This window comes from Staurois parvus, unplaced genomic scaffold (assembly GCF_062004578.1).
Source record: "Staurois parvus isolate SC_StPar_1 unplaced genomic scaffold, SC_StPar_1.0 ptg000194l, whole genome shotgun sequence".
Lineage (NCBI taxonomy): Eukaryota > Metazoa > Chordata > Amphibia > Anura > Ranidae > Staurois > Staurois parvus.
Genome location: NW_028317990.1, coordinates 33032 through 57605, shown reverse-complemented (window position 1 = coordinate 57605; position 24574 = coordinate 33032). Strand labels below are relative to the sequence as shown.

Here is a 24574-nt window from a genome sequence, read left to right as displayed (position 1 = left end):
TAGGAAGAACAATACAAGCAAACTGAAAAAAGAAAAGTTACTTAACTCAGGTTAGAGCGGGCTCAAAATCACCATAAGCAATGAGGACCCAGGCTTACTCTATAAAATGTGGGAGGTCGAGCGAAAGTGTGTTAAGGTGAAGTCTCCTATCCTTTCAGGAATCTTCCTTCGTGTTAAGTCATCTTAGAGTCTTCGTTTCAGTCTCTGTTAGCATTTTATTTGAAAAGTTTTACCATTCCCACATGGGTATTGTCCCTTTCACAATACTGTGTTTCAATGGGAGAAGCATTCTCCAATTTGAGCTCTAGCTGGCATTGTTGTATCATACATGTCATAGGTCATATATGTCAGAATGTCACGCTATTGTTAACCATTGCTTAAGGTGACTTGTTGATTTCAGTGACATAATTTAATGTAGAACAGTAGAGCCTAACATACAATGGTATCCAAGTTCCCATTGTTTGAGGACAGCTTTTGTAATTGTTGGATTTATATCATTACTTGCAGCATATGCAGTATGCATTATTATTTGGTATCTTTTGTATAACAAAATGGTGGGACTATGTTTTATGGCCTGCCGATTACAAGATATTCTAGAAACACTGAATATGGATGTTGAAAATACACTGAGGGAGAGTGAGCAATCTCGTCTATGCATGAGTCGTGATGTTCATAAACTCAACTGAAGTGATGAGTTGTTTTTTTACAAGCTTTTTTTTCTATTTACATTAGAATTGTTTTTAACTGTGTTTTTTGTACAATTAATACATTTGAAACATCTGAGCAGCCACTTCTTGGTTATATTGTGATGTAAAAGGTATGTAGCTTGCAGAGTCTATTATACAGATGGTACCTTATGTTTAAAATACTGAGTTTTAAAGTACCAATACTCCAAACCAGTGTTTAAAAATTCGCTAACCTGGAGTCAGTGTATAAATGATCCTAAGAAGGCTGCCATTATTGCCACACAAAGTATCTCTCACCTCAGTTTTCCTGGCATTCCAGCTTCTCATATCTTTGAATTTTACCTTTTTTTTTTAAAATTTCCCTTGGTCTCTCATATTTATGTGTAAAGTTCTGCGTAAATTGATAGTGCTATATAAGTATCTGTAATAGAAAAATATAAAAACTTTTCCAATTAGCTACTTTCTGGCTAGATCACTCCCTATGAATAGTTGCTTTTTCTTTTTTACATTGTACTTTAAGTGTAGTAATTTATTTTTTGTTTTTTTTAAGGAAAAGGGATGATTTTTAAATATGTAGTATGGGACTGTGTATACACACCACTAAACATTTCAGTACTAGGATGGTCATTTATGTATTTGAAATCTTACAGTATATACACACCATTTTAATTATTTTTGTAACATTGTGTACAAGGTCTTAATATGTTGAATAACTTAGTAGGCTCCGATTGCTTGGGGACCCATGGTCTATGAAGCAATTCCTGTGTCCAGTGCTGTATGATTAAGATACTAGGAATTCTGACATGCATGTAAATTCCATATCTTGGAGTACAGTATAGGACATACACTATATTGCCAAAAGTATTGGGACCCCTCCAAATCATTGGGTTCAGGTGTTCCAATCACCTCCATGGCCACAGGTGTGTAAAATCAAGCACCTTGGCATGCAGACTACTTCTACAAACATTTGTGAAAGAATGGGTTGCTCTCAGGAGCTAAGTGAATTCAAGTGTGGTACCGTGATAGGTTGCTACCTGCGCAATAAGTCAGTTTGTGAAATTTCCTTGCTACTAAATATTCCACGCTCAACTGTTAGTGGTATTATAACAAAGTGGATGCAACTGGGAACAACAGCAATTTAGCCATGAAGTGGCTGGCAACATAAAATGGCAGAGCGGGGTCTGTGGACAGTGCGCAGAAGTCACCAACTGTCTGCAGAGTCAATAGCTAAAGATCTCCAGACTTTGTGTGGCCTTCAGATTAGCACAACAGTGAATAGAGAGCTTCATTGAATGGGTTTCCGTGGCCGAGCAATTGCAGCCAAGCCTTACATCACCAAGTGCAATGCAAAGTGTCGGATGCAGTGGTGAAAAGCACGCCACCACTGGACTCTAGAGCAGTGGAAACATGTTCTCTGGAGTGACCAATCAAGCTTCTGTCTGGCAATCCAATGGACGTGTCTGGGTTTGACGGTCACCAGGAGACCGGTAATTGCCTGACTGCACTGTGCCAAGTGTAAGGTTTGGTGGGGAGAGGATTATGGTGTGGGGTTGGGTTCCAACATGACTGCGCACCAGTGCACAAAGCAAGGTCCATAAAGACATGGATGAGCGAGTTTAGGGATGAGAACCTTGACTGGCCTGCACAGAGTCCTGACCTCAACCCAACAGAACACCTTTGAGATGAATTAGAGATTGCCAGACAGGCCTTCGACAGACATCCGTGCCTGACCTCACAAATGTTCTTCTGGAAGAAGAATCAAACATTCCCATAGACACACTCCTTTACCTTGTGGAAAGCCTTCCCACCAGAGTTGAAGCTGTTATTGCTAGAAAAGGGTGGGCCAACTCAATATTGAATCCTACAGATGAAGGCTGGAATGTCATTAAAGTTTGAGTGCGTGTAAAGGTAGGCATCCCAATACGTTTGGCAATATAGTGTAGGTGTCCCTTCCCTCTTCTCTCCTTTCTGGGTAGGAACAGTCAAATGTCCAAGCACCTGAATGTAGAGGAATATATCCCACAATAGCAATGAGAATTAATTTTTGATTTTGTGCATAGTTGCCCTAAATTAGGAGGTGACTTTCATATAGTCTGAACACCCATGACTATCGAGTCAAGCAAAAAATTGTAGTGGACTACTTCTTGCCACATCAACAGTGGTAATTCCCATAACTACATGAGTAAATGTTGTTATTTGATTTAGCCATTCACCTTTTGGTGTTTAGAGATGCATAACTTTAATAAGCAGCCATCGTTGATACAAAACATTTCTTTTCTACTCTTGATTTCATTAACTTACCTTACATGTCTACCTGTGTACATCATGACTATGGTATATGTCTTCTCCACCTAGACATTCTCCTATGCAAGTATGCTAACATGGTTTCTTTGGCTACCACTCAAATATGTAAAATAGAGCATACTGTAATAAAAATACCTGTATAGTCCTTGTATCATAGCATCTTGGCACCTACACTGTTGTCTTTTTTGCTAATAGTATTGTACTGCAAGGTGAACTGGCTCCTTTAAATCAGGGATCTCCAAATATAGCTCATAGAGCCCTTCATGAAATTTCAGATTGTTCATCAACCTCTAAACATAATGAAAAAATAATTTAAGAAATACTACTTTAAATAGTACTATGAATATTAACATTCTTGTGAATAATGCTGGTAAAAGCATTGTCAATCATATGTACCTCACATCACCAGGCATGTAACTGTATATCCTTGCAAGCTCTGTATATATCCCAAGACCAGAAAACTAAATATGTAAAATGAGAACAGAGTACACTATATAGTGCAAATTGTCTTTACTCTACTGAGAGAGATATATATATTTATTTTTTCAGCTCTACACTGATTACAGAGCATGTGCAGTACAATGTAAAGTCCTGGCATCTTTCAGAATAGAAAGAAGCCAGGCAATGAGAAAATGCAATTCCTTCAAGCATGTGTGTTTTACCAACAGGTAAGCTGTTAAGAAGGTTTACCTGTAGGTACTGTAAATATCTCCTAATCGTGCACCATTTAGGAGAGATTTACTGTGGCAGCGCCAGTGATGTCAACGACACATGCGCACTGTGCTCTTAAATGGACAACATGCCATCCATTGAGAGGGCTATGCTGCAGTCCAAACTCACACGCACATGCATGGGAGTGACATCATCGGTGGCTCGGCCTGTCAAACGGCCTCTACCCTCAAACCTGGAATGAAGACTGGGTGAAGATGGAAGCCTCCTGGAGCCATGACAGTGCTTCGCTGGAGGGCTTTGTTTTCAGGTAAGTCTTTCAGAATGTGCTAGCATGTAATGCATACTAACACATCATGCTCTTATATTGCAGGAAGAAGTTCTTTTTTTTTTTTTTTTTTTGCGGTTTACTACTGCTTGAATAAGCACTGTCTGCCAATGAGCAAGAATGTAGAAGGCCCAGAAGAAACAAGATAGCATGGCACTGACAGGGATGGAGTGGATGCATGAAACTCGGACCTCACATTGCTGGAGGAAAGCAGAACCAGAAATAAGCGCGTCAAAATGCTGAACATTATTGCAAATGCTAACCGCACACACGTTTCACTTCCTCTTTACTATTCAGAACTGGTCAAATATGACAAGAGGAGGAATTTACCATCTTGGTGACTAAAAGATACATATTTATTTAAAGAGGAATTCCAGGTGTAACTGTGCATATACCTTACCTGGCCAATGCCCCTGGAAGCTGGAAATCACTGAAGTAGACAATGCCCTGCCATATTCTGAACACAGGAGATCGGTCACTTTGCAAAGCATTCTCTGAATGGCAGCTTTGCAAAGCTTTCTCTTGTTGGATGAGGTGGAGAGGTGATGTCTTTGAATGGTGTCGGTGCCAAGCGGATGACCTCGAGTTCAGAATGCAGCATGGGACCTGAAAGCAAATAGAGATCTTTTGGGTAGCAATGTCTGCTTCAGGGATTTACATCTTCTAGGGCCTTTGGGCCAGGTGTGGTATACGCATAGTTACATATGAATTAACTTCGGCTAGTTCAGTTAAGCTTTGAAAAAACCTGAAAGCAGATTGGTTTCTATGCAGAGCTGCACCAGATTTTGAACACTCCAATTTTAGCAAATCTCCCCCAAAGTGTACTTTCATTATGAGCACACTATACCACTCTCCCAAGACAGCAAGTAAGAGAAAAGAAATGTAGACATTTTAAATAACGACACATGCAATCCCATCAGTTTTTTTTATTTCATATGAATAATTAAAAATGTTTACTTTCTTTACAGCAAAGCACAGCTAAGTCATAGATTTTATGTCAGTATTTAGCAACTCTAGAAATGTTGAAGGTTTTTTCCTCTCTGAAAAAGGTTGCCTTGCAAAGGATTCCGGGAGAAAATATAGGCTGAACAGCAGGCATTTTTTTGCTATGCCATCTATCAATGTGTTTCCAAGATAAATACAATAAAATGCTATGAAATATATTTAATCTGTTATGAATATCTAAAATGTAAAATTGTAAATCCCTGCTGTTTTGTGGACTTTGGTAAAAGAACGGAATTACTGAAAGTGTGCCAACTGGCTAGACACAGTGGGGGCAGCCATTTTGTGTGCGAACATGAACAAGAAAGAACTTGCCTTTCAGAGCAGGTTACAGAACAAAAGGAAGGTGACTGCTGTGGGTGAAGGACAGTTATCCATTCCAACACATTACCATTACCTTAGTGTCATCGCTATTTAAAAAGCGAACTTTCCATGAATAGTATGTAAAAATAGCTGCCTCTGTTGTAGGACAGATGCATTTGAAGCCCTGTCACGTGTGTGCTGCACATTTTTTTTTTTTTTTAGCACGGAGTCTACTGGGCCTCTGGCCTGTTGGAAGAAGCATGACAACAAAAATATTCATGAAAGGATTCCAATAGTGAATAAATATTAATGAAAGGTTCCCAATAGTTAGCAATAAATAAGATTCCAGTTTCCAGTTTGATAGTCCTGAAATAATTATGCATACCACACATACAATATATAAATCACTTTCCTGTGGCAAAATTCAAATAAAAGTCTTTATTACTACAGCTACATGTAATTTAGGTAGCCTGATAAATTTTGTACTAAATGGTACAGTTTAAATAGAATTTTGTTGTAGCAAAAAGGTTAGCCTTTAAAGTATAGATTACATTATATTACCTATGCACGGTCCATATAACAAGCATAAAAAAAAAATTATTTTTGCCTCTTTTAATAAGATGATTTAGGAGACCAAAGTCTCAACCTACTTAAGATATTTACAGCAACCCAGTTCATTTCATACTTAAAGAGCTTCCGATAAAAAGCACTAGCAATAACTGTTGTACACGTGAGCAACCTTTTTTTAAAACTAGTCTTACGTACAGAACTCTGGGTAGTCGAGGGCTCCAGTTGGGAAAGGCTGAGTGACAGGGAAGCGCTATGTCACATGAGTGATCCTGGTGCTAGTGTCAGCACTAGAGCCGGTCATAGATGGATAGAACTTTAGCAGGGAACGTCCCAAGATTTGATCTTTTTATCTATGGACAGGCTGGTTGTACTGAAGATCAATTGACTTCAGTACAACCAGCCCGTTGGACTTTTTGTATGCAATCACTGCCAGCGACTACAGCCACTAGCAATGATCATTAAATTCTGCCGGCATGGAAGGCTCCCTGTCGGCAGAACATAAGAGCACTGCGGGAGGAATTCCCCTAACAACACAGACTTTGTTGATAGGGAAATTAAGCATTTGTTTCCTTCCACTTGTAGAGGAAGGAAAACAAAATTGTATAATCTATGGCTTGCTTAAGAGACCCCTTTGCTTTTTTTATGGAGTCGCTTCCTCATGAGCTGGGAGAGCTCAAGGTCACTCCCTAGCTAGCAAGCAAGATTCAGTAGCATCTGGGTCAGGGTGGAGGCAGTTTCATCTAGGTAAATGGAAGGTTCTCCTGGGTGACAGGATGACATACTCCTAAGTGGCACACTACCACTGCTGTAATGCTGCAGTGTTTTTAAAGGGCACTACAGTCCTTATAAAGTGATTTTATGTGCAATTTTACAGTAAATCTATCAGTGTTCCCCCTAGAAATTTAAGCTGAGCGGGAAGAAATATGTAGCTAGGTAGAGAGAAATAAGGATATGGCAGAATGGAATCATTGCAAATGTTCATGTAGTCGTTTTTTAGTAAACAAAAAAAAGAAAAAAATGCTTTTAATGCACACAAACACAAATTAATAAATACATTTTCCATTAAAGTGTTACTAAACCCAGGCTCTGCATTCATGATATCTGGTCTCCCACAGTGCACGGAACATGGAAATGCAATTATTTTAGTAAATATAAACTGCTAAATACCTTTTCTCATCAGCAGTTAGAGCAGTCTTGTGACTTCTATCAGTGTCCAGCTGAGCACTGAGTAAAGCTTCTAGTAGAAGTTTTCTTTCTGATCTAGGAGGATACAGAACCCCTGACCTGTCTGGACAGTGCTGACTGGCCCTGTGCTGATCACATGTACTCTCCCAAGAAAAAACCCCCAAAAACAACTCTCTAGCAATACACACCAAACTGAGCACATGCAGCGTCTCCACATGGTAGGTCTTATTAGGAGATAAAAGGGGGGGCACAGGAAGAAGGGGAGGATCAGAGAAGTCAGAATCAAACAGCATTTTTACACAATGCAGAGGATTACCCCCCTTAGGGTTCATAGTGAGTATAACAAGCACGCTTTACTGCATATACAGACTGATTTTACAGTTGTGGGTTTAGTAACACTTTAAATATAATAGATGTGACTATGTTGAGTTATGAGTTATTAAACATCAAATAAATATATCCTCACAGTTGTGATACCTAATGTTTTAGGTAGGTAACCCAAAAAAACAAAAAAAAAAAAAAAACACCAAAACAAAAAAAGGTAAACCTGATAGTCCTAAAATTATTCTGGCCGTAAAATTAAATGGCTGTGTGTGGGTTCCTTTGATTTTGTGTGTTTTATATATTATGTGATAGTATTGTTCTCTAAGTGACAGGTATTCTTAATGGGGACATCAGGGGTCATATTGGCCCGCAGCTCAGGCAGATTTCGACACAGACCAGATCTGCTGCTTACCTGGCTGCTTTCATCATGATTTTGGCAGATCTGATCTTAAAAAGTGCTAAGCCAAACATTTTGGAATTCATTGGGGCCTAGATGAGTGAATGGGAGTTTACCACTCTCCATCCTGATTCCCCCTTTAGCAGTCCTGGGATAACATGGGGGATCTTTTGGGAAGCAGGTTTTGCAGATGCTGGGCGCCTTGCCTGGAAAAACTTCTAGGGAGGACACGGTTTATATTTTCTTATCCACAACCTGCAGGCTGAGGTTTACTGTGATGCCCATAGAGCTGCTGCCTAGATATACAGCTGTATCTTACATAAACTGAAATGCTGGGAAATATACAGTACATAGAAAGGCTGAGAACAAAGAAGAAAGTCAAAAACAGAATGACTTAAAAGGGAACCTGCCATAATGGAAGAATAGGACTGTGCACGAGCGCACATTTATAGACGGTAAAGATGATAGACACATTTACGCACAAACCTTTGCATAAAGAAAACCGAGAGACTCCCATTTCTGAACCTCTCCTTCAAAATACTAATTACCTGACCGCCATGCTGATGCTCTTGCTTCAATCATGTACATTAGATAAAGGACTTCTGACTTTGCACAGATTTTACTGATCTGTATACTCCTTTTGGTTTAATGATTCAAAGTACCCAAATCAATAGTTCAGCATAACAGCCAGGCAACTACAAATTTCAATGAGTGGTCGGCAGCGTCAAACCCTGCATTTCTCTCTAGGTTTACTCTACTTAGAGCACCTTAGAGGCCATAAAATAAACTGTTAAGATTCACCACTGAGTTGCTTCTCTTGCTGTACCCATCAGTGGGCATCATTTAATCAAAGCTTCTCAGGAAGTTTGTACTGCACTAAAGCTAGCCATAGACAGCTGGAATCTCACCCATGGGTGGCCCTGCAAACACCTTCAGGCTCCACAAAAGACACTTTCAAAATAGACAAAGTGGTTGTAAACCTCAGACATGAAATATGAACAAAGCATATCCCTCTATAGTGCGTACTTGTCTCTATCCAAAGCACCAAGTGTCTTTTCAGTCTGCTGCCCCATTCCTCTGCTATCAACATGAATCACTTCTGACAAGTTTTCCTGACACCAACAGAAACATGGTGACAGGGGAAGGACCTCCAGCAGATTGACAGCCTCAGTTCTACAATCAGTTCTTAGAGCTCTTCTTACTGAGCTCTGCAGAGAGTAATTTCAGCTCTCCGCCCTATTTTTTGTGACAGCTCAGACAAGCTTTAAAAATTCTGGACTTTGAACAGATGTAGAGAATAGAAGATTGTAGATAAACAGGTGTAACTTATGTAGGTGGATTTGTTTGAACTGTGTATCACCTGAAGATACTCACTTCACAGGATATACGTAAAGGTTTACAACCACTTTAACCCCTTTGTGCCGGTGCCTCCCTGCCCTTTAAGGGATTTCTAACACCGGGGAGGCAGAGCAGGGTTTAGGGTCATGTGACTGCTGTGATTGGCTGTCATGGCAGTCACATGATCGGAAAGGTCCCGATCTCCATGGGATGCTGACACGTGCTGAAGTACGCAGAGCATGCGCTCTCAGCACGTTTGTTTACAAATTGTCCACAAATATGCGGCCTCTCGGCGTTAAGGCCCAGCCACTAAGAGGCCGCATATTTGCGTATGCTCGGCGTGAAGAGGTTAAGCGGACTAGAAAAATTTCATGTCAAGAACATTCATGCTACTAATTGTTGGGTCAAACTGTCATTAGATTGACAGCAATGACAAGAAAATTAAAATGAGAAAGAATGGCAAATGTGTCTGGAATGAATGAATTTCTAACAGCAAAGAGGTTTTCATTTGGGAAAGTCCATTCACTCTAAAAACCGAATGTTGAAAGGAACTGAAATTTCAAAAGGATAAGTTCGCCTTTTGTGAGAAAAAAAAAAGCACACTTTTTTTGTGGGTAAAAAAAAAAAAAAAGAAAAGTATTTATTTATTTACTGCAGTCTGTAAAGCATTGCACCCACGATCAGCAGATTGCAGGTACAATTCCAGGATCTTGCAGACACTCTGTAGGCTGTTTGCCCCGTACCTCCCACATGGCAGTTACTGAGCTGGCAGGAAGAATCCATGAACTACGAGAGAGCTCACCGGAGACCTTACAGTTCATTGAGTACTACAAGCCGTCAGCTGCAATCGCTGACAGTACTTGTAGTCTATTCATTCACAGGAACTGTAAATGAATGATGCAGCCGTGTGGGCAGATGCACCTCACCTCATGTAGTCACTGTTTGGATATTCAGGCAGCCACAGGAACCGCAGCTGTCTAAATACTGTGGCTGGGGAACATAACGGATTTCTCCTGGCTCAGCACGCAGGGCAGAATGAGAGAAACGAGCTGTGTATGGCCTGCCTTGGCAAAATAAATTGATAATCTGGTTGATTGTTATACATTGTGAAGAACATCTGAGATATTTTGATAAAAGAGGTCCCTGAACTACACAGAATTTTGCAGTGATTGAACTTGCTTGTTCATAATGACAATGAAGATTGCTATATGAACCTCTAAACTCCATTTAGCCCAGTAAGCAAATAAAAATAAACTATCGCCCTCTACTCTAAATTGATGACTTAATCCTAAAGTGCAAGTGTGAAGAAAAATTGTAGAAATGGCAAACCATTCAGAAATGAACTTTCATTTACCTGATTATACTGAACCATTGGTTATAATGGATCACTGCTTTGTTGTTTAAATAAAGCCTATGAAATAATGTATATCTGTGCTAGTTAGTCTAATGACAAAATACAACTTTTTCATATCCCCCCAAAAATTAAAAAATACTTCTGAAAAGGTGATTTTCTGGACAGAAAGCAAACTTTTTCTGGACAAAACAAAACAGAAAGCTCTTGTTAGAATCACAGCAGGCTCCATATAGTGACAAAACATGCCACTATGTGATGTGCCCATACTTTCATGGCACCAACAAGTTTACTGAGCCAGCAAGCTTGTTTTGGGCACAACCCCAAGTACAGTACACTACGTGGAGCATTAGCAACCCCTTGCCAGGTACAAATATTAGCACACGGCATGTTCTAGTGCCTGCTTTGATGCACACATCATTTGTTAATTTTTTCTGTTGTCCAGTCACAAGATTAATTTAACTCCTTTACAACCACTTGACACATATGTGATGTGGCAAAAGAGTGGGCTTTAATACCAAAACACTGCACATATGCATCGCTGGGTGGCTCATTTTTATGTGCTGAAAGCAAGCATGCTTCCAGCACAAAGACTGAGCTGTCAAAGACTAGACCAGTGGTCTCCAAACTGCGGTCCTTTGCCTGCCTTTATCTGGATCCTGAGGCACATATTTCTCACACTAACACCAATGATGGAGAACCAACAATGGGGCATTACTCCTGCTATTGACATCAACAATGGGGCATTATAATTCACACCAACACCAATTATGGGGCACTGTTTGCCACCACTGATGCTGGGGCGTATTGCACTCTCATTGACCAATTTGCCCCTCCTAAAGTCTAAAGGGAAGCAAAACTGGTCCTTTATTTGGAGAGATTGGAGACTCCTGGTCTAGACTACAGATTAGTAAGCTGGCAGGACCAGCTTCTGATCATATGACTGCTGTGACAGTGGTCACAGGTTGGCCAATCCTTCCTACATACTAAACGGTTTAAAAGGTACACCGAGGCAGGTGGGAATGGGTTAAATATACTCAAAACAAACTTAATATACTGCATATTATAAGTCTTCAGGTATGGCGGCTGCGTGATCTTGCCAGTAATATAAACTTTCTATCCTAGAGTGGCAATACTAACAAACTGCACTGTATCTGTGGAGAAGCAGTGTTGTCACCCTAAGCGCCTGTTCACACTTGAATGCAGTTCGGGGAACCCACGTTCTGTGCACGTTTCCCGCACTGCAGTTGCAATCTGCAGCAGGTGTCAATAATAAGTTAAGGACACCCCAAACGCAGGTGGCAACCACAGTGCATTTGCCTTCACCAGATCACATGGTAAAGTATTGCATGCACTACTTTTGTGTGTGTGGTGCGATTTCATTCAAAATGAATGGGCTGAATCTCACCGCACAGAACTTCAAGTGAATCAGTGTGAAGCCGCCCTAAGACAGGAAGCATTAGAACAAGAGAACACTTCTCCCTATCTCCATTATATATAGAGGAGGTGTATGTAGTTCACAGAAGGCAGCTGGGAAAGATAACATTGTTTGAGCACAGAAAGTTACAAGGACACAAGAAAACTAATGCAGCCACCAGCTCTAAAGACTGGTAAGCTGCATTAGATTACATCTTCGCTCTTGAGTTAAGATATACTTGATGACCTGACAAGCTCTTGCACAGATCAGAGGAACACAGATAATAAATTTAAAGAATATAATGTCACCTCCCAGGAAGTGGAAACAAACTTTAGATACAAGTTTAAGACCATGGAGGAAATTGATTAGAAAGAAGAAGAAAGAGAAGGAGAAGAAGAAGAAGGAGAAGAAGAAGAAGAAGGAGCAAAAGACTTCCCAGCATCCCATTTCATCATAAATTCTGAAAAGGGGGGGATATTGGCAATTGAGCAGCGAGGCACTTCACTCCTCTCTAGGCAGCAAAGTGGAATTGTCTACTCCTGTAAGATATTGCCACTAAGCCCCAGAGCTAATTCTAATATGCTATAGTTAAAATCCTGTAACAATATGCATTTGCTTTCCTCTAAAAATATTTGAGCATGTGGTCCCTTTTTGTATTGCTAAACCTGACAAAAGAAAAAAATTAAATAGAAAAAAAAACCTCTGCAAAATAAACACATTTTTTCTGTTTAGTAAATAGTTCATTAAAATGATGCAGCATTAGAAAGGGAAAAGAAGTTAAAGAAAAAAATGAAAATAAGCACATATTTGATTTCTTTTCCCTCCCAAAAAGGGAACATATCTGAACACCTTTAAATCTTCCCAACCAATGGAGATCTGCAAGTTGGGACTTCATGATGCACTGCATGCCTCTCCTTCACCAGAAGGACCAGGCCAACTCCACCTTCTGTACATGTATGATACAAGGAGCAGAGCTCTGCTGCCCTCTGCTAGCAACCAGCAGTCACTGTTTTTCCATCAGCCTTGGTTTTACTTGCGGTCGTCGATGGTTTTAATAAACTCCACAGCAGCCGTGAACTGCATCCACCAGTAGGATTCCTCTCCACTTAATCGGTTTGAATAGAAATTATTGATGTATTGCACAGTAGATAACAAGCAGGGAGGGTTAGCCTGGAGAAAAGGAAACAGGATAGATAGTCATTTTTAACAACAGAGTACTAAAGGGACAAAAAACATAAAAATTCAAAAATGGCCAACAGTATTTTTGTGACAGAAAAGACCATATTTTGTCTTTTGTCATAAATACTTCCCATACCGGTCAGCATTTGTGTACCCTGAGCTGCGCATGGTTTCATGCCAGGATGATGTGACTCCTGTGTACACGCATGGAAGGGACATCATCCGGGCCTCGCCACTCAAGCTGAAGAGCCAGAACCTGGAATGACCAGTGGAATAAAATGGAAGCACCGGTGACCAATAAGAGAGCTGACAGGGATCGCTTCCAAGGTAAATCTGCCATAATGTGTTAATATGCCGTGCAAAACATTATGGCTAATAATGCTCCTGTGATCCCATTTTTTATTTTTTTAAATTTAGGTTTAATTCTACTTTAGGAAACTAGCAGTAAGACTGTTCTGCATTTTGTATTTTAGATAAATCCAGTCTATTCTGCTTCTCGTCAAAATGCTTCCTAAGAAATGCTGTAGGGACAGTTTAAGCACCAAACAAGTATCCCTCTCCTGTATTTGCTGGGTCTATCTTAAAGTGGTTGTAAAGGCTCAAGGTCTTTTACCTTCATGTACCAGCTTCTCCAGGCCTCTCGCTCTTCACTTACTAAGACAGCAGCAGGAGTCACTGGCTCCCACTACTGTCATTTACAGCCAGAGAGGAGAGAGCGGGGGTCAGGGCCGAGCCATGTTTGTGTGTGAATGGGGCTGCTCTGTGCAAAACCACTGCACAGAGCAAGTATGACTTTTTTTTTTTAAATATGTCTTTAATATTTTAAAAATTCAATTTAGGATTTTGTTTAAACATTACCTTTCTATGATTTACAACAGCATATAAAAAGGTTTTCGGTTGCTTACCTTTATGAGAACAAACACCAGGACGGGGACAAAATCGTCAGCTCCTGGGACGGAATATTCATTGGCAAGGCTGAGAAGATTCATAATTGTTGAACACATGCGTAGGATGCACTGCACCTTGTCCCTTGGGGTCTTATAAGCACTAATAGTTCGTATCTCAGCTTGAGCAGAAGGCCAAGGAGCTTCCCTCAGATAAACCTGAAACATATAGGATGTAATTCATTAGTGAACGTTTTTTGGCACTAAATATTTAATACCTCCCCAGAGGTCCACCTTGCTATACTGACCTCAGGGATCTGAAGAGCTCTATGATTGGCAGACACGACCTTAGACAGCCTTTGAATGTGTTCATGTAAAACCCTGTTGAAGGAGAGACAATGTTAGGTATCTGAGACCATAAAGCATTAACTAGATACACCTGAAAGACCGGCCTAGCTATAGGAAATTCTAAACTCACTAGAAAAAGATACATTTGGGGGCAGTATGCCAACAGTGTGCGTTCAGAGACTCGCATCAGCACAGCGGTCAAATTGGGATCAGTGTCCTTATGGTCACTGTGTCCTAATAGACATGAATAGGATTACCTGCATGCAGATGCACGGAACACCTGTGCATCCTGCGTGGATGAATATGCACGCCCATGATAATGTGGCCTTAAAAAAAGAACCAAACCCTCCAATCCCTTACAATCAAGACGTGGACAGCAATCTGATGGCATGACAGTTTGGCTGAGAGCAAAAGTAGCTGACAGTTGACATTCACAGCATACATTGCATGCAATAAATCATTGCAAGGATTAGAGGAGCAGGTGGACTTTCTGCACCCGTGATCTAGAGAAGTACAGCCAAAAAAAGCTTTGGCTATACCTTAACATTTTCCAGACTAAGAAGAGTGCAGCTAAGAGTTTTAAGGTGCCATGCACGCCCACCCCACCTAATCTTTGACTAGTGAGTTTGGAATGCAATCACTGATGGGTTAATACCAAGGCGTAAGTTTGTGTATGAGGACAGAAAGAGGGATCTCCTGTGACATCCTTTGGATTGCATGAGCAGATGTCTGCAAACCTCCCTCCAGCAATCTTGAGTGCCACATGTTTTGTTTATCTAATCAACCATAGGATAGATCTGATCTTCCATTGTTTGATCCCAGGCATCCAATGATCCATGGATCATAGACGGGTCGTTTATCAGCCAAATTTTCATCCGCACGAAAAATCGGCCAATAATCACGCCGTCAGTGGGGCCAGCCCGTCGGCCGTTTTTCGCAGATCTCCTCATTTATTTTTATTGGTCATGCTGGAAAATCTGCGAAAAAAACGGCCGTTTTTCATGGACATGGGTGGCAGCATCGGCAACGAGGCCGACCGATTTTTTGTTTATCGGCCGACCATTCGGCCGATAAACGGCCCGTCTATGGCCTGCCTTACTCTCTTGCCTTTACCCCCCTTGTTTCTATTCTGCTGCTGGGAGTGAAGAGTTTAGCCTTGTGTAAACTGAGCAATGAAGCAGCCAGTGCTATCACATGGGAGTAGTGGGACGCAGTCACATGATCCTCACATTTAAAGTTTCAGATATTTATCCTTCCTCTCCGGCTCTCACCAGCCAAGCAGAAGATCTGGCTGCTGTTTAAATGAACCTATTGTTTTGGACCTTGTAGGCAAAGTGCAGATTCACTGTCAAGCTCTGTTGCCCTCAGTTAACTTTCCTCATGGCTACTGCTTTCTTCCCAAACCAACTCACTGATCACGAAGAACATCTGCATCCTGATTGGGGTTGAAAGCCAGCTTGAAGATGCGATTCATCACACTCCTCTCTATTGCAATCTGGGCATCCTGAAGCTGTTCCTCGCTGGCATTTTGCCAGATGACATCCTGGGCCATGGCACCATACAGGGACTGAAGGAACTCCTCAACCTGCGCAGTTTTGTCATCAGCAGCTGTCAATTTCTGGAATTCTGAGGAAGAAAAACATAACCAGTCTAGCAGCCCAATTTATAGAACCTCATTGTACCACAGTTGCTAAACAGCCTGGCCACTGGCAGGACAACACCACAGGAAACTTTGCAATAGGAGGAGGAGATATCACAAACCATTTAAGCAATATGAAACTGAACTCTGGCACAAACATCAGGGCATACAGAAAGCATAACCCTGCAAAGATTAATGTAATAATGTTCTATGGAACATTATTACATTAATCTTTGCAGGGTTATGCTTTCTGTCAGAAAGCAGTAAGCTAGACAGACCGGTCACTTTCCTTTCACTGTTTGGTCTTTGGATTCAAATACAAGGATGCATTTCATAGCATTTGCTGGCAAGGACTGGTCTGCTACTAAAGAGTATCTGCCCATCTACTCCGACTACTGAGCGGCAGATCTCCATTGCATTGCAGCATGTGGATACACTAGCAGAGAGTGAGCCAAGATAAGGTTAACTGTTTCTCTTTGGGAAAACCAAGTCTTTTTCCTATATTCCTAGGTTGCAGTAATGTTCAGGTACTAGAGCTGAACAGATTACGGAAAAAGGAAAAAACTTGGGATGAAGGCCCAGCCATTATTTAACTCATCTTCCAAAGTCTCTTTGCACAGCTTCCATTCTGACTCAGGATAAGATCAAATTGCAACATCTTTCTTTTCATGCTGCATGAGAAACGCCAGGGCAAAGGACGTCAAGTGATTATACAAGCTAGAATGTTTCTGCCATTTCTGGCTGGCTGTTGCAACATGAAAATCTCACCAATGCAAAATTGGGGTTTTTGAGAAGTTACCATACCACTGTATTTCTATTAGAGTGGAACTTCACCCAGAAGGTGAGATTATGCTTTTTTGCCTCCTCCCCAGCCCCTCCTCTTCTACTTTGAGCACATTATATTTTTTGTGGGGGAGAGGTTACCTGGTTATGACAGATACCCACTCCCACTTCTGTGATCGATCTGAGCAGAAGTTTGCCCCCACCTCTCCCTGCCCACAGCCTCTTGGGACACGTTACAGGTCCCAGAAGGCTGTGGAACCATTCAAAAAGCAAAGCATGGCTCACACATATGCCGTGGGAAGCCATCTGAAGCCGCAAAGAGTTCAAACTAAAGATGCTGGGGACCCAAAGACTGGTGAAGAACTGGCCTGAGTGAGGGTGGTGCTGGATCCTTAGACTAACCCCTTCACGCCTAAGGTAAAACAAATCTTAGCGCCTAAGCACAATTTCGCAACGTTGACATGTGTTAGCAAAACCATACATATCACAACTACTTTGTGCATCCAGGTGGATTATACCTTGTTTTTTTCAGGACAAATTGGGATCTCATTTGGTGGTAAATGGTAATAGATATCTCCTGATTTTTTTTTTCATTACCAAAGGAAAACTGGCCCAAAACAGTAAAAAAAAAATCTAGCCGTATATTTCTTGCTACTACCATAACCTACCACCAAGCAACCCAAAATAATTTCTCCTACTCCTGACGATCGCAACGATACTACGTGTGTATTCGTTGTTTGTACCCGTAGTATAGCCCAGAAACAATAGTGCGCAATTTGCTTTTTTGTTTTTTTTTATTCCGCCATGGACACTAATCGAAAAATTAAAAAAAAAACAAAAAAAAAAAAAACTGAACCTGACTTTTGACCCTGGCCTTGACCCAGACACTAGCAGAGACCTAGATCAAACCTTGGTATTTGGTTTTAATTTTTATTCATTTATTTATTTTTTTGTTACACACTTTTTTTTTCTCTGAAAGGACAGAGATACAATGCATGTCTCTCCTTCATTCGAGAAAACAAAGACTGATCACTGTGACAGCCAATCAGAGGCTATCACAGCGATCAGGTGACCAGCAATTGGGCGTTCTGGGTCCTGAGACTCTCAACAACACCCCGGTCTTTGTGCTGGGGTTCAGGGCGCTCTCAGCAGAAAGACAAGTATACAAATTAGTGGCCCCACAGAAAAAAGCCCAGTTCTGTAAGGCCGCTAATTTACGTGTGATTGGCGTCAAGGGGTTAAAAGGCAGAAGGTACAGTATTTGTAGCTGTTGACTTATTTTTTTCCAGAATGAAGAAACATTTTAACTAGTGCAATATGTAATAAAAAAAAACAAAACAAAAAAAACCAAACTATTGTGTTTCATAAAAAGTGCTTTGCTCTTAACTTGCTTCAAGCAAGTAAAGCAGATGCTTTGTTATGTTTAAGGTCATATTAAAGTGCTCCTCCTGTAGCGTTATGCATTGAACACACTGTAGGACTTCGAAGGCTATAAATAAAACAAAAACTGCAGGTGCGGTGTGTCATATTTACAGCAATGTAGAGCAGTTTGCCATACACTGTATAAATAGACCTCCTGGATTTGGATTGAGTAGGAAAGGGGTATAACCTCTTTCAGGTTTTGAATGCCAAGTATGGAGAGTGGGTTGCTGGTGTAGAGATTCATAATTGGATACAGAATATCCAGCCAAAATAACAGATATGACTTTGTAGAGTTGCAGATCTTCTTGATGATAATGATGAACACTCACTTCTATGGACGGAAATTATAATCTGGGATGTGGTCTTTGCAGATGTGGGAAAGTAATAATCTCAAATCTCAAGCTTTACTCAGAGAAAATTCAATATGATTTCAATATCAGTAGTCATATAGCAATATGGCGTGAGCCTGCAGTGAATGTCACGTTTTGGGGTTCAGCAGGATGCTGCAGGGGGACAAATATATTCAATAGAAGGAAAAGAAGCTCAGACTGAGCAGAAAAAGAAAAAGCATCTATTGAAGAGAAAACCCCAATAAATCCTGGCTCCAAGGACACTAAGATAAAACTGAGCCTTAAATTCCTGCACAAGGGGCGATAGCCAAATGGTGAATGTGCATACTCTGCTGCTTAATGTCCTCTCTCTTGCCATGCTCTACAATGAACATTCAACAAAAATGTTGATTATTGTGGTTCTCTCTACCTTGAATGAATTCCTGAATCTTCTTCTCTTTGCTTTCCAGTAACAGACGAACACAAACAGTTGTAAAGTATCGAGTGGAAACTTCTTTGTCGCGCAAAACTCTTTGCAGAAGTCTTTCTAGATGAGCCTGTGTGCTCTGTAGTCCTTGGCGACATCTTGTTAAATATGCAATATAGGAAGCTCTTTTCCTGTAACAAATCAACAAAAAGGAAACTAAGTACAATATTTTCATAAGCGTAGGTATGTTTTTTCTAGGTATACAATGCCATCTTCAGCTGCAACTCTGGTGTTACCACACTATATGTGTACAAATCCATAGAAATAAAATGAAAATGCATAAATCAATTTCATGTGAATTCACCAATAAATAAATGTACATAAACATTTAAATATAGGATTCCTGAAAAAATATATACAGTTGTGGCCAAAATTATTCAACCCCCAATGCTGTAAAGGGGTTTAGGGACTATAGTGTACATTTGGAATTGTATTCAGAATCAAATCCTACAAGGACGTTGTAACTACCCAAATGCAACTAAAATGACATCAATTGTTTATGTAATACAGTAGTAAATGGTTCTTATGTGGTTTCTTCATTGCCACAATTATTCAACCCCTTAAAGACTACCACTCTGAAGAACAGAGGTTCATACAGGTGCTTTCCATCAGGTATTGAAAACACCTGTGGATGTCACCGAGCAGCAATCAAGCATAATAAGCACCAATTAGGCAGCTTTAAAATGACTGTGATACTCAGCTCCTTCTAGACATTTACTGGTGTGGTTACAAACATGGTGAAGGCAAGAGAATGGTCCAGGAAGACAAGAGAAGAGGTGATTTCTCTTCACAGGAAGGGCAATGGCTATAAGAAGATTGCAAAGATGTTAAACATACCAAGAGACACCTTAGGAAGCATCATTCGCAAATTCAAGGCAAAGGGCACTGTTGAAACGCTACCTGGTCGTGGCAGAAAGAAGATGCTGACTTCGACTGCTGTGCGCTACCTGAAGCGTAGAGTGGAGAGAAGTCCCCGTGTGACTGCTGAGGAACTGAGAAAAGATTTGTCAGATGTGGGTACAGAAGTTTCAGCCCAGACAATAAGACGCACACTGCGTAATGAAGGCCTCCGTGCCAGAACTCCCAGGCGTACCCCCTTGCTGTCTCCAAAGAATAAGAAGAGTCGACTGCAGTATGCCAAAAGCCATGTGGACAAACCACAAAAGTTGTGGGATAGTGTTCTGTGGACTGATGAAACAAAATTAGAACTGTTTGGGCCCATGGATCAACGCTATGTTTGGAGGAGGAAGAACAAGGCCTATGATGAAAAGAACACCTTGCCTACTGTGAAGCATGGTGGAGGGTCAATCATGCTTTGGGGCTGTTTTGCTTCTGCAGGTACAGGGAAGCTTCAGCGTGTGCAAGGTACCATGAATTCTCTTCAGTACCAGGAGATATTGGATGGAAACGTGATGCAGTCCGTCACACACCTGAGGCTTGGGAGACGTTGGACCTTTCAACAGGACAATGATCCCAAGCATACCTCCAAGTCCACTAGAGCATGGTTGCAGAGGAAAGGCTGGAACATTTTGGAGTGGCCATCGCAGTCACCAGACTTAAATCCGATTGAGAACCTCTGGTGGGACTTAAAGAAAGCAGTTGCAGTGCGCAAGCCTAAGAATGTGACTGAACTGGAGGCCTTTGCCCATGAAGAATGGGCGAAGATACCCGTAGATCGCTGCAAGACACTTGTGTCAAGCTATGCTTCACGTTTAAAAGCTGTTATAACTGTAAAAGGATGCTGTACTAAGTACTAAGATTGAATGTCACTTGGGGGTTGAATAAAACTGATAATGCTGTGAGCACAGAAAAGACATTTGTGGTTATTTCATTATAACTGTTATGTTATATTTGTCTGACCTACAAGTGCCTCTTTAATGTAAATGTAAGCAAGATGACTGAATGATCAAAAGCAATGTCAAACTGGCCAAAACACTCAATTTCAGTGGGGGTTGAATAATTTTGGCCACAACTGTATCAAACTTCTGTTTGACATGATAAATATTTCAGTGCATATACACTATATTGCCAAAAGTATTGGCCCAGCCTTCCAAATCATTGGATTCAGGTGCTCCAATCACCTCCATGCCCACAGGTGTATAAAATCATCACCTAGGCATGCAGACTGCTTCTCCAAACATTTGTGAAAGAATTGGTCGCTCTCAGGAGCTCAGTGAATTCAAGTTTGGTACCATAAGAGGTTGCCACCTGTGCAATAAGTCGATTCGTGAAAATTTCCTTGCTACTGAATATTCCACGGTCAGCTGTTAGTGGTTTTATAACAAAGGGGAAGCAACTGGGAACAACAGTAACTCGGCCACGAAGTGGTAGGCCGCGTAAAATGACAGCGGGGTCAGCACATGCTGAAGCGCACAGAAATTCACAAGTCAATAGCTAAATAAGCACAGTCAATAGCTAAAGACCTCCAAACCTGGTGTGGCCTTCAGATTAGCACAACAACAGTGTGTAGAGAGCTTCATGGAATGGGTTTCCATGGTCGACCAGCTGCATCTAAGCCTTACATCACCAAGCGCAATGCAAAGCGTCGGATGCAGCAGTGCAAAGCACGCCGCCACTGGACTCGAGCAGTGGAGACGTGTTCTCTGGAGTGATGAATCACGCTTCTCTGTCTGGCAATGCGATGGACATGTCTGGGTTTGCTGGTTGCCAGAACGGCACTTGCATTGTGCCAAGTGTAAAGTTTGGTGAGGGGAGATTATGGTGTGGGATTGTTTTTCAGGGGTTGGGCTTGGCTCCCTAGTTCCAGTGAAGGGAACTCTAAAGGCGTCAGCATACCAAAGACATTTTGGACAATTTCATGCTCCCAACTTTGTGGGAACAGTTTGGGTATGGTCTTATCCTGTTCCAACATGACTGTGCACCAGTGCACACAGCAAGGTCCATAAAGACATGGATGAGTGAGTTTGGGATGGAGGAACTTGACTGGCCTGTACAGAGGCCTGCCCACAACCCCATAGAACACCTTTGGAATGAATTAGAGCGGAGACTGTGAACCAGGCCTTGTCGTCCAACATCAGTGCCTGTCCTCACAAATGCGCTTCTGAAAGAATTGTCAAACATTCCCATGGACACCCTCCTAAACCTTTTGAACAGCCTTCCCAGAAGAGTTGAAGCTGGTATAGCTACAAAGGGCGGGCCAACTCAAAACTGAACCCTACGGATGCCATTAAAGTTCATGCGCATGTAAAGGCAAGTGTCCCAATATTTTTGGCAATATAGTGTATATAAATAGATCTATAAAAAAACATTTAATAAAATTCATACATGGAAAATAAGTGAATAAAAACCATACATAATTAATCATGAATCAATCAAAAAAAGTTGTCCAAAGTCCATGTCCAGTGCATATGTGCAAATCATTCAATATTGTGCAAAGCACTGCAACTGAAAAAGTGTTCAATAGAAGCTTGTAACAATCGTCCATGATCAGCCTAATCATCGCAATCGACATCAAAATGATGTATTATGTATTGCGTATGTTTTTTCATTGATGTACTATGTTCAATAAATTTGTATTTTTTTTTTTTTTAAGAGAAGATCTTTTTTTCTTTTGTAGTTTTGGTGCTTAAAAAGTCCCTTTTTCTTCTGTTTGTTTTTTATGAATCGTCCATTATCACACACCACGTGGCCTCTCCCTGAGCACATACGGTATTCACCAATTTCTATAACAGATTTAAAACATGTCTGAGTGTGTTTGGTGCCGGGATATAGTCATCCAATGTTAATGAGTCTCCAGTGAGAGAAATGTTAATGAGTGAAAGTCATAAATATCAGCATGCATTTCCCCACCATTATTTAATCGTCATTGTCCAACAAATTTATTAGCCACACATATGTATCACACTTAGAATGGGTGAATGTCAGGCCGACACTAAGAACCTACCGTTAAGTCATAGTTTGCACTATTGGCTCCAGTGATGTCTCTAAGCCACGAGTGGACAAGCTTTGCGGGTGACATTACAATTCAGACCACACCTTATTGTGTGGCTAATACATTTTTTATGGTTTTACACTATTAGTGCTTCTCTCTTCTTAACATGTATATATGAGAGATGGGATCAGACGATGACAATTAACGAATATCTTGCTGGAGAAGAATTGCATGCAGAGTTGGAGAGCTCGGAGTTTTGTTTTACAATTGTGATAGCTGTATGACTATCACCAAGCTTGAATATATACCGGGACAATACACACTCAGACATATTTTTAGATTTGTTTCAGTAGTTTGTTTCAGCAGTACAAGAAAGCCCGCATACAGTTTGCTGAAGACAAGCAGACTAAGGACATGGATTACTGGAAGCATGTCCTGTGGTCTGATAAGACCAAGATAAACTGATTTGGTTCAGATGGTGTCAAGTGTGCGTGGCAGCAACCAGGTGAGGAGTACAAAGACAAGTGTGTCTTGCCTACAGTCAAGCATGGGGGTGGAAGTATAATGGTCTGGGGCTCCCCAGTGCACGAGTGCTGCCGGCACTGGGGAGCTAAAGTTCATTGAGGAAACCAGGAATGCCAACATGTACTGTGACATACTGAAGCAGAGCATGACCCCTCTCTTCAGAGACTGGGCCACAGGGCAGTATTCTTTTAGCATTTAGCTTTTTTCTACTAGAAAAATGCTCCCAAAAACGCCACAAAACTTTATTTTTTTGCTCCTAAACACTGAAGCTTGAAAAACTCTACTAGCCTAAAACAGTGTGCATGGACACATAGGATAACATTATTTAGCTTCTAGGAGCAGATAAAAAGCCTTACAATGAAAAAAATATTTATGTAAAAAACTATTTTAAAGCTTTAAATAAGTTCACCCTTCTGAACATGCTACATCCATATTTGAGGTGCAACATGTAGCATGCTCAGTAACCTCCCTCTGCATTGTGACAGTGGGTTGGGGATCCTCTCCCTGCATCTGCTGACACAATTTGAAAACAGTGTGGCTGTGCCAGGTTCCACCACACAGCAATGTCGTTCATCCAGAGTTCTGTGAAGGATTGAACTACAAGTACAGGTAAGGGTAGACAGCTGTGCGGAGAGTCTGCAGGAACCTGGAAAAGTATTCCTAAAAAAGGAAAAAATTGCTAATTTTTACCTGCAAAAACATTTGCATTTATTATTTTGTTTTTTAAAAAAGAGAATTTATCCTATAACACATTTATAATAGGTTCGATTTCAATAAAACATTTTCCTAACAGCTCCACCTTTAAAATCATTTTACATCCATATTTAGGGTTTAGCATGTAACATCAGACCACCTTCAACCCCAATGAGGAAGAAGCTGCAATGGAGGAAAAGCAGATCAGGTTGAGATGATCCCATTGAGTCTGCAGTCATGACGTGAGTGGGAGTTATCTTGGCTGCCTGGCAGTTTGTTTGCAGTGTCCAACTCTCCTGTAAGCAGCAATATAACCCTGTTGTATCTGAATATTTGATCTCTCAATTAAGAAAAACAGATAAATGAATACCACAGCAGAAAAAAAATTTCTTACTAAAGCTTCTATTTTCAGTAAAGTCGGATAACTAAGACCCTTCTTTTGTCAATACAAATTAAACTTTACCAGCCAATCAAATGGTGGTCTGCCCTAAATTCCTGGCCACAGTATCTTAGGTGGAA

The 24574-nt window shown here is 40.9% G+C and overlaps 1 protein-coding gene across 1 annotated transcript in view; it reads right to left on the bottom strand.

Moving 5' to 3' along the window:
* Nucleotides 1-4898: 4898 nt before the first annotated feature.
* LOC149461722 (GTPase-activating protein and VPS9 domain-containing protein 1-like) overlaps nucleotides 4899-24574 on the bottom strand; it is a gene marked incomplete at its 5' end in the record, with an annotated part of 40831 nt that continues 21155 nt past the window's right edge. The window contains 5 exons of the mRNA XM_089677871.1: nucleotides 4899-13044; nucleotides 13959-14156; nucleotides 14246-14318; nucleotides 15698-15911; nucleotides 18889-19076. Coding sequence (XP_089533997.1) covers nucleotides 12904-13044; nucleotides 13959-14156; nucleotides 14246-14318; nucleotides 15698-15911; nucleotides 18889-19076 — 814 coding nt within the window. The remainder of the gene's footprint in view (nucleotides 13045-13958; nucleotides 14157-14245; nucleotides 14319-15697; nucleotides 15912-18888; nucleotides 19077-24574) is intronic.